The sequence below is a fragment of the Nicotiana sylvestris genome, chromosome 5 (assembly GCF_000393655.2).
Source record: "Nicotiana sylvestris chromosome 5, ASM39365v2, whole genome shotgun sequence".
NCBI classification, from domain to species: domain Eukaryota; kingdom Viridiplantae; phylum Streptophyta; class Magnoliopsida; order Solanales; family Solanaceae; genus Nicotiana; species Nicotiana sylvestris.
Genome location: NC_091061.1, coordinates 60,996,275 through 61,007,972, shown reverse-complemented (window position 1 = coordinate 61,007,972; position 11,698 = coordinate 60,996,275). Strand labels below are relative to the sequence as shown.

The following is an 11,698-nucleotide window of genomic DNA, read 5'->3' as shown; positions in this document are numbered from 1 at the left end:
TCCATATTCAGAAGAATTTTTTACGTAAAAAACTTGGTGTCATTGCTACGCTTTTATTCTTTTTGATTATCGTATCTTAGTGCTATATTATTATTATTTTGTTTTTATTACCGTAACTATTATTTCTATGGGTCGTTTATTCCTAACAAGTTTTAGATGGGGGCAAAAGCCATGAAAAATAACTAATACTTCAACTTGATGAAACATTTTTGTCTTGGTAATTAAATTTCTTTATAATAATCACCAAGTGTATATGTACAAATCACAGCAAAGCTACACTAGAGCCAGCTGTTTTCAGAACAAAACAAACACAAAACTAGTTCAAAGTCTATTCTTTCCTTAGGGATATACGAAGCACACCTAAAGCATATGGCCTACAAGCAAATTTATCAAAAAGTTGTGTCTATTTTAGTGGAGTGGATATTAAAGGACATGATGCAATATTGCAGCAACTGGGCTATGTGAAGGGTGAACTTCCTTTCAAATACATGGGGATTCCGTTCTCCTCTAAGAAGATCACACTAGTCCAATGGAAACTCCTCATTGAGAAAATAGTGTCTAGAATATCATCATGGACAACTAAAAAACTCTCGCAAGTAGAGTTCAGCTGGTTCAAACAGTGCTATTTGGAATTCAAGCTTACATGGCTCAAATTTTCATACTTCCTGCTAAAGTGATTAAAGTTATAGGTGTGTTGGACCAAACGCACAAACAAATATAAGTGGTCGTCAAGTAATAAAGTGACTCGAAAGTCGGATGTCGAACCCACAGAGACTTAGATTGATTGTTAACTAAGTAAACTAAAATAAATTAATTGTCCAAGATATTTAAGAGTGATATTTTTCTATTAATCTACTATTGCGGAAATTAAACAAATAACAACTAAATTATCAAGAATGCGATTTTGTATGACGAGATTTTACTTCAGAGGATATGGGAATTCTAGAGTTGTGTTTGGTTTATCAATCCTATTAAATTCAATAATCACACTCGTTAATCCGGATTATCTATGGTTAATAATTAACCGGATCTTTTATATTAATAGCATATTCTCGCAATACTACTCGTCTGCCCACAATATATCAATCCTATATTCCTATGGTATTGAGTCTATCATGAACGAATATAATATGGTATTCAATTAATGAAGACTATTAGATATATTCCTATTCTAACCGCAAAATCTTCTCCCGAGCCACGTGTTCAGAAACAAGCTCTCTCTAATTCTACTCTAATCTAAACACGTCTTTCTCAAGCATAGCATAGATAGTAAATCGAACACAACCGCTGGCCAGTCAATTAAGCAATTATGCACAGGATTAGATAAACAACCACAAGATGATAATCCGAATTAATGAAGATGTAATTAATAAACATTAATAATCATGCCAACCACAACCCTAGAACGTAGAGTGCTTAGCTACTCATGTTCGTAGTAAGAATTTTTCAAGTATTTTGCATAAACAAATTACAAAGAAAAGAAAAAGGGATGAAGAACTCTATAATTTTCTCCTCCAAAAGTTATCCACGTGATGACCTTGCATCTAGTTGCAAAAAACCTCCCTCAAAGTGGCGTTTTTAGGTATATTTATATGTGTAGAAAAAGACCTAAGCGTGTAGGTCAAGTCCTAGTCAAACCAGGAGACGAAATAAATTTTCAAAACTCGGAATGAATCTTGCCTCAGGCCTGGCGTCGCCATGAATAATGTCTGGTTAAGCTTGGGCTTTTTTTTTGCCTCTCCAGGTCTATCACAAACTATAAGCCTGGCGTCCCAGGCTAACACATGCTTTAGGCCTGGCTTTGCTAGTTTTCTCCTTTTCACTGTTTTTGAGTACACTTTCAACATTTAAGTATCCCTTTTGTTCTACTTTCAACTCCAGTTCATCTACACATAAAATAGACTCCATTACACACAAATAAAGTGTAATTTATCAATAAGGCATGTAAAATGCAAGGCAAATAATGTACGAAACTATGGAATTATAGCCCCACATCAATACCCCACACTTAAACATTGCTTGTCCTCGAGAAATCAAACTACACTTATAGACACAACCTGTTTAAACAATCCTCCTAACTCATCACACCAAGAATCTTTAAAATAGACTAAGCACAAGGGTGTAACATCTTCACCTCAAGATTTGACTCATAAGTAACATGCATTATTTCACAATTCACTCACTTACTCTAACATAGAGGTCAATGACATTACCTTTCCTTCATGAATCAAGTTCCCTCACATAACAAAAGAGAATATTCCACACACAATAAAATTTAAGAACAATTAGGAACTCAAGATAGAAAGAAATCACTCACTCTCAGAAATAACATTCATATTCTACAAAAGATGCACCATAGGTTTTCCCGTAGTGTACTACTTTACTAATCGAGCTCATTCAGTCTAAGATCAAGTAGGACTTTCATTGGTCGTAATGTAGGCTGCGGGTCTGGTAGGATACATTTGGATATAAGAGGGGCTACACCTCCCTAAGCACTTTAATACATATACTTTAACAATCAACTCCATACTTATGTCAAGCTATAACTCCACCTTCACATCAATGTATATTAACTCCGTATATCTTTAAGCACAGTTATATCAAGAGTCACTACTATCACGAAATACTTTTTCACATCAGTACATCTTTTTTTTTTTCTTTTCTTCTTTTTCACTTCAAGTGGCTCTTACTTTTTCAAAACAGTGCACCTTTATCTTTATTTCATTAGTTCCACTCAAAAGTCAAACCAACCACCCCTACACTTTAACTTTTACAAAGTTCATAACAATTCAAGTGCTCATGATAGGTGAAAAGGTTTAAATAACTAGTTAATTCAAACAAATGGGTAAGGATTGTAATGTGGTTGCCAAAGAAATGGGATTACAGGCTCAACGGGGTTAACTACGATACATAACAATTAAGCTGATAATATATATATATATATATATATATATATATATATATATATATATATATATATATATATATATATATATATATATATATGTATATATTTGGCTCAATAATGAAATGCATATATCACTTTCAAGACTGAACAAAACTACTATTTCGCTTTGCAACACACGGGACAAGTTCTATACATCAAATGCAATGCACATAATAACACACAAACCTCAAACACACATGGCACATAATTCACTCAGGATTGGACTCATCAAGACACTCTAGTCAAAGCAATAAAATAAATTATAGATTATACAATTTAAGATGCTTATACAAGAGTCAAAAACTAAGCCTAAGCATCACAACCAAAGTACTCACTATTCTCAAAGCATAACAAAGTCAAGAGATATTGCTTCAATTCAATTCACATCACAATGGCTCCTCTCCTAAAAAAAAATAAAACTACCTACACCCGGTTCAAACAAAACCCTTGGAAAAGAACTGTGGTATAAAGAAAAACCAAGGGGGAATTACTACAATCCAAAAAGAAAATCTTTTTGTCCTTTTTCTTTAGACTTAAATCCCTAAAGAAAACTGTCTAGGAGATCCATCGTGTGGAAAAGTCTAATTTTCTCACTTTTTTTCTATTTTCGATTTTTTTCATAACTTCTTCGATACTACATAACTACTACACAACTACGAAATCACAAATTAGAAGTTAACATTTTTCTACATCATACTTCTAATAATCTAGAGAATTCTCCCACCCCACACTTAAAAGAGTGCAGTATCCCCAATGCACAAATAAAGCAAAACAGTAATGAGGATGGACAAGAAACTCCCTGAAAGGCCAAAGGCCGAAGTAATAGCGGCTCACGGGGTACTCAGACTTGCTCCAAGCATGGTCTTTTGTGTGGGCACCCCACACTTAGTTCTCACCATCTAGCTCACTTTTGCACTCTTCCAATGGATTTGATTCATATGCTCATAATCCTATAAAACAAGAACAAATACTACAACAATAATAAGAAAAAATAAAAATAAAATAAAATAGTAAAGATGGGTTGACTCCCAACAAGTGCCCAAGTTAACGCCGCAGCACGACACTGCTACTCTGCTCAGGCTGGCCGCATTCTCTTCTTCTTTCTCCCATCAGCCAAGCCTTTTTACACTCTCTCGGAAGATCTCCTCTTTTATCTCTGCCTCTTTTCTCAATCATCCTTACACACTAAGCTTGAAACACCACCTCATCCAACTCAATCGACCTATCCGAATCACTACAATTCAAATAAGGACTCCACTCTATCCCCTTCAGTTCTATCACAGTAATCATGCACAAGTCCTTATAGTGCTTAGGGAGCTTAAGTGCCTTGTACACATTAAAAGTAATTTCCTCATTGCCAACTCTCATATTCAACTTTCCTTTCGTAACATCAATAAGCGCTCCACTAGTAGCTAAGAATGGTCTCCCCAAAATAATGGGTACTTCCTCATCTGCCTCGTAATCAAGAACAATAAAATTAGCAGGAAGAATAAACTTTCCCACTTCGACTAACATATCCTCAATAATTCCTTCTTGCATAACTAGTGACCTATCTGCCAGCTGTAAAGTGATTGTAGTAGGTCTAAGCACCCCCAATTCGAGTTGTTTAAACAAAGAGGATGGCATCAAATTTATACTAGATCCTAAATCACACATAGCTCTACCAACTTCTTGTTTTCTAAGAGACAGAGGAATTGTGAAACACCCAGGATCCTTCAACTTAGGAGGGAGTGTACTTTGAACTCTAGCACTACACTCTTTAGTAAGTGCAACTATTTCAAACTCTGTATGTTTTCGCTTGTTTCCATAATATCTCTGAGAAACCTTGCATACTTAGGCACTTCCTGCAAAATTTCTACCAAAGGAAAATTCACACGCACTTGACTCAAAATATCTAAGAATTTCTTGTACATAGCATCATCTTTTTGCTTTTGCGATCTTTGTGGAAACGGAGGTGGTGGCCTTGTCACAATTTTTGGCTTTTCTTTCTTATTCTCCTCAATAGTCTTAAGAACTAATACTCCTTCAGGTCTAGCAATAGACTTCTTTTTCTCTGGAACTTCTTCTAATTCTCTTCCATTTCTCAAGGTTACTGCATTGACTTGAACCTTAGGATTACGTTCAATATCACTCGGTAGAGCTCCAACAGGTCTAGTATTCTGATTGTTAGCCATTTGCCCAAACTGCCTCTCTAGATTTCTTAATTCTGTGCGTAATTGTTGATTGTCTATCAAGATCTTTTTCATCATGTCGGTAAAACTCTCCTCTGCATACTATGGAGGTTGTGGTGGATGATTGTAATTCGCTTGAGGCCTGATATTCTGATTTCCACCCCGAGAGAAGTTAGGATAATTACTCTAGTTCGGATTGTATGTGTTACCATATTGAGCATTTTGATTCATCGGGCCTCTAGCTTGTTTCCTTACGTAGTAGATAGATTCAGGATTCATGGGACATATATCACTTGTGTGACCTTTACCACATAACTCGCAGCAAGTAGATATATTTTGCACATGTTGCATCTGTTGTGCATGGTGCAATGCTATTTTATTCATCTGATTCGCTAATCTCGCTATATCTTCCCTCATTGCTGAGAAGTCATCAAGCTCGATCACCCCTGCTACCTTTTGTTTAAGTTCTCTTCGTGGTTCCCCATCTCCTTGCAAATTATTATCATTAGTAGTGAAATTGTTTAGCAGGATCTGGATCTCACTACACAGTCTTGCCATGCAGCTACCCCCATATGCTGAGTCAAGATTCATCTTTGATGCCTCGTCCAACCCATCAATGAAAGTGTGACCCAACACCTCATCAGTATGACAATGGTCTGGGCAGTCTCTGAGTAGCTTTTGTACCTTTCCCAAGCTTGTCGGAGAGTCTCACCATCTCGTTGTTGAAACCCCAGAATCTGTATCCTTAGTGACTTTGTCTTCTTTGTGGGAAAAAACTTGATTAAGAATTTCCTTACAAGATCATCCCAATTGTAGATTGAGTTTGCGGGCTCCTTTTGTAACCATTCCTTTAGCTTCCCACCAGCAATGAAAAGGGAAACAGTGTCAGCCTGACATAATCCTTGAAAACGTTCGGATAATTGTAAATGTCTGTAATTTCCAAGAAATTCTAAATGTGCCTCTGCGGGTCTTCATGAGATAAACCCACATATTGCCCTGTGGATTGAATCAGCTGTACTATGTACTATATGAGTTCAAAGTGACCTGTGATATCAGGCTTCACGATCGCCTGAGTCATAAAAGCCAGAATGGGCCTTGCAGCCTCTATAATCGGATGCTCTTCATTACCTGCCATCTCTACTGGCTATGGTTGAATTACGATTTACAACTATCTTTCAATTCTCGTTCTAGATTCGACTTCCCTCATCACTCTATGAAGTGTTCGTTCGATTTCAGGATCAAGAGGAAGGAGATTGTTTGCGCTTCTACTACTCCACATTCAAGAGAAGAGCCTGCGTTATCACAAATAAAGCAAACAAAAAAATTAAAATTTGAAGAAATAACAAATAAAAGCTTAACTTAACTAAATAGTCAATAACTAAGTCCCCGACAACGACGCCAAAAACTTGTTGGGATCAAACACAAACGCAAGTATACGTAGTCGTCAAGTAATAAAATGACTTGAAAGTTGGAGGTTGAACCCACAAAGACATAGATTGATCGTTAACTCAGTAAACTAAAATCAATTAATTGTCTAAGATATTTAAGAGTGATAGTTTTCTATTAATCTACTATTGCGGAAATTAAAAAAATAACAACTAAATTATCAAGAATGCGATTTTGTATGACGAGATTTTACTTCAGAGGAGATGGAAATTCCAGGGTTGTGGTTGGTTTATCAATCCTATTAAATTTAATAATCATACTTGTTAATCCAGATTATCTATGGTTGCTAATTAACCGGATCTCTTATATGAATAGCATGTTCCTACAATACTACCCGTCTGCCCACAATATATCAATCCTATATTCCTATGATATTGAGTCTATCATGAACGAATATAATACTATATTCTATTAAGCAAGACTGTTAGGTATAATTCTATACTAACCGCGAAATCTTCCCCCGAGCCACGGGTTCAAAAAATAAGCTCTCTCTAATTCTACTCTAATATAAACACGGCTTTCCCAAGCATAACATAGATAGTAAATAGAACTCAACTGATGGCCAGACAATTAAGCAGTTATGCATAGAATTAGAGAAACAACCACAAGATGATAATTCAAATTGACGAAGATATAATTAATAAACGTTAATAATCATGTCAACCACAACCCTAGAACGTAGAGTGCTTAGCCACTTATGTTCGTAGTAACAATTTTCCAAGTATTTTGCATAAAAAAATTACAAAGAAAAGAAAAAGGTATGAAGAACTCTATGATTTTCTCCTCCAAAAGTTATCCACGTGATGCCCTAGTCTCTGGTCGCAAAAACCTCCCTCAAAGTGGCGTTTTTAGGTCTATTTGTATGTGTAGAAAAAGACCTAATTATGTAGATCAAGTCCTAGTCAAACCAGGAGACGAAATAAATCTTCAAAACTCATAATGGATTTTGCCCCAGGCCTGGCATTGCCAGGCATAACGCTTAGTGGACCTGGCCCCAGGCCTGGCGTCTCCAGGCATAATGCTTTGTTAAGATTAGCCTTTACTTTGCCTCGTCAACTCTATCTCCAATTACAATCCTGGAGTCAACATGCTAATGCCTGCTTTAGGCCTGGCTTCGCCAGCTTTCTCCTTTTTATTGTTCTCGAGCACACTTTCAACGCTTAAGTATCCTTTTTGTTCTACTTTCATCTCCAAATCATCTAAACATAAAAAAGACTCCATTACACATAAATGAAGTGTAATTTATCATTAAATCATGTAAAATGTGTGCACGATGAAATTGGAGGAACCAATTTCCTCGTCATTATGATGACCCGCAGACATACCTCCCAAGGCTGGTGACTGTGGCCGAGTTTCTCCTTCGAGGTCTATTGAAGCTCGGCCTCGGGGAAATGTAGACCAACGACTATATTGGAAAAGAGGAAAGTTCCCAAGAGGTGCAGCCATGGTCGATAAACTTTGTCAGGCTAGACTGAGGCTAGTCTGAGCCCGCATCATGCCATCAACTAGCTATCCCATCCCCCTTCTTTTCTTTGTAATCAATGCATTTTGTACTATGTTGGGATTCCCCTCCTATTTAAAGAGGGTCCTTGTCATTTTGTAATGTTCTGTTGCTTCAGTTGCCCCACACGAGATATACAAGAACTCACTATTTGCTCTCTAACATATTCTCTTGACATTATTGCTTTCATTTATTATATTCATACTTGTTCATCATTTATTGCTTATCATTGGCCATAAAGAGCCTCCGTTAATTTCATTATAACTGTTAGTCACATTCCAATGACTTCGATTGCTCATAGTCGAGCCTCTGGATCGACCATGAGGCCCCGAATCCACAAGTTCGAGGCCCCGATAATTGGCCCAACGGTTTGATTATTGCTCTATCCTTAACTCTTATTTCATTTTTAAGTTTCACATACATAGCATCAACTGCTTAACAAACCGGCACAAAAATAGATCACATATTTTTAGAATCCCATCATCAAATTTAATTGTTATTACAATTTTTACGGTAAATAGTTTGGCACCCACTGTGGAGCTAAAAATAATAGTGATTACTTTCTTGTTGGTTTCGTCACGTAACACAAGTTATCTTTCACACCTGTTCTTATCCAAGATCTTAAAATTTTAGGTTGAAATGCCTAACTCATCAGATAGAGGTGAAAACAACTACTTGGAGAACTAGGGAGAAAATGGTGTGGTTGTTCCAGCTCAGGCACAAAAAGAGACCCTCACCTTTCTCGATGCCTATTCGAGGTATAATCAAATTCAGATGAACCCTAAAGACAGGGAGAAGACCTCGTTCATCACAAAAGATTGTACCTATTGTTACAATGTAATTTCTTTCGGACTGAAAAACGCAGGGGCTGCATCCCATCGTCTAGTTAATAAAATTTTGAGAGTCAAATAGGAAAATCCACGGAAGTTTATATTTATGACATGCTAGTTAAGTCCCTACGTGCAGATGACCATTTTACTCATTTGCAAAACATTCGATATTCTCAGAAGTTACAACATGAAGCTCAACCCAGAGAAATGTGCCTTCAGAGTGGGTTCGGGCAAATTCTTAGGCTTCATGGTATCAAACAGGGGGATCGAGATTAACCCCGATAAAATCAAGGCCATCGAAGAAATCACGGTGGTAAACAATATAAAGGTCGTGCAATGGTTAATAGGTCAGATTGCGGCTCTGGGCAGATTCATATCCAGGTCATCCGACAGGAGCCATCTTTTCTTCTCCTTACTCAAAAGAAAGAACAACTTCGAATGGACTCCAAAATGACAAGGTGCCTTAGAAGAGTTGAATCGATAGCCGACTGGTTCTAAGGAAGGTCACCCTTAATACCCAAAACCCTAATGAAGGAAAGGTGGGCCAAAATTGGGAAGGACTGTACCGCGTCCTCGGAGTGGTCGGCAAAGGGTCTTACAAGCTCAGCATCATGGAGGGTGAACAACTTCCAAGCATTTGGAACATGTGAGCATGTCATTTTTTTCCCTATACGAATCACTCCTATAAAATCCAAGAAAATATATTTTTTCCAATTATTTGCCATTTTATAGGATTTTTGTAGGATTTTATTAAGTGTTTACATTTTTGTGCATATTTAATTTCCACTAAAAATTATGAAAAATATCAAAAATACCATGCATTGCATTTAGGTTTTGTTTTTACATTTTAAGGATTAATTGGTTAACTATTTGTGTCATTAAAAATGAAAATTATAAAAATGGCCCATTTTTACATTTTTTACCTTTTAATTTCTAGATTAATGATCTTTGTCTTTTAATGTAGGATTAAGTAATTTTCATAATTATTGTAATTATATAATTAGTATAATTTTCCAATTTAGATTAAATTAGGATTTTTAATTTAGGATTTTAATTAAAAAAAGAAGAAAAAAAAGAGGATATAAGAGTTAATTGAAAGAAAGGGGGCTTAAATTGAAATTGGGTTGTTTCCATACCCAAAATCCATCCCAAATCCGCCCCAAATACCCAGACCCAAAATAGCCACCCGGTCCAGGTTTGCCCCATCCCCAAACGACCCCGTATTGCCTTGCTCTCATCACGACCGTTGGATCATTATGATCTAACGGCCCGAAACTGGCCCTCATTTTACTATAAGACTGTCTGAAGCCAACCCCCAAACCCCTCAAACCCGTTCATTTCATCATCTCCCTTATCCTATAGCAAACCCTAGCCGCCTTCATACTCTCTGCCGCCTCTGCCATCAAACACCCACCGGAAATCGCCTCACGGCAGTTCCGGTGTTCCAAATGGCCCCAAATCAACACCCAATAACCCCCATTGTCTCCTCTTTACAACTCTCCAAACCAATTTCCTCGAATCATCACCAAACGGCTCGAATCGTAAATCTAAAATCTATGCCTCAAAACCCTAAGTCACCCAAATACCACCAAATTCACACCCCATAATCTTAACACTCCTCTGAACCCTAAACCACCATTAATTCCCTTCGAATCAGCCCGAAGTTAACCCTATCATTCTTTTACTTCCAAATCTCCGATAGTTTTTGGGGCTTTTGAACCCAAGATTTCCATGAATTCATTGCCATTAATAAGAGCAGTTGATTCATGGTTCTCTAAAGTTCATTCATACCTCGAGAATTTGGGTCAGAATTCAAAGGCGTTTCAGTTTTATTATTGGAAAAATCAAGTGATAGGTAATTTCTTGTAACCTTTTCTTTAGTTTTCCTCTGGTTTTGGTGTTTTCCCTTTTCTTTTAATTGTTTTTGGTTTGTCCGTATGACTTAGGTTACCTTTTCTTTTTTTGTTTAAGCTTCGTTAATTGCATGTTTCAAGATTTCATCAATTAGAAATTCAATGTTGCCTAGGACCAGATTGTTAGATTGAAGTGATTAGGTTTAGTTTTCTTATAATTCGCCTATTTCTGTTTCTCCTTTTATTTTATTTCTTGCTGTTTTCTTTGTTTATTTTTGTTGCTTGCAAGTTTTGTTAAGAATGGTGTTAAAAGGTGAATCAATAGCCTATTTAACCAATTCATGCTTACTTTAGTATTAGCTGGATTCAATTTCATTTCATTGTGTTGAATTTAGCTAGTTTGATTTTTGGTTTTCTTGGACTGAGCATGTTGGATTTCAATAGCTTTTTGAATATGAGTTTGATTGCCTACATATTTTAATTACTTAGGTGTAATTGATTTTGAACTTAGGCTTGAGACTCTAAACAGCAATTTAAACCTTAGGTTAATGAATTGCAATATCATTAGGCAATTTAACCTCTTAGCTGAAGGCCTCAAAATGGTTGTAATTAATTTGAAATCAGAACATAGAGCAAAGCTGAAATAATCAGTAATTAAAAGGGTAAAATTGGGTTTTTGCAAAGGCTAAATATCAGAATCTTCTAGACTTTTCATAGATGTCCCCATCCTTATCCTAAAATATTGGTATTGCATAAGGAAAAGGACAGACAACTGTAAAAGATGTTGTACTATTCTGATTTTCAGAAAAATTAGGTTATAAAATTCCCTTTTGATGCCATTTTTTGTACACTCTATAAAAGGGAAACATTCCCTCACTCACAGATAGAGATTGAGCATCATTTTTACTGCACAAAATTCTCTTTTCTTTTCTGAAAAAGATCAAATTTCA

The 11,698-nt window shown here is 36.4% G+C and overlaps 1 protein-coding gene across 1 annotated transcript; it reads right to left on the bottom strand.

Moving 5' to 3' along the window:
* Positions 1–4,132: 4,132 nt before the first annotated feature.
* LOC104227533 (uncharacterized) lies at positions 4,133–5,196 on the bottom strand. The gene is made up of 2 exons (XM_009779790.2): positions 4,828–5,196; positions 4,133–4,762 (listed from the first exon to the last, which is right to left on the bottom strand). The coding sequence occupies exons 1-2, from the start codon at positions 5,194–5,196 to the stop codon at positions 4,133–4,135; spliced, it is 999 nt and encodes a 332-aa protein (XP_009778092.2).
* Between the last annotated feature and the right edge of the window lie 6,502 nt (positions 5,197–11,698).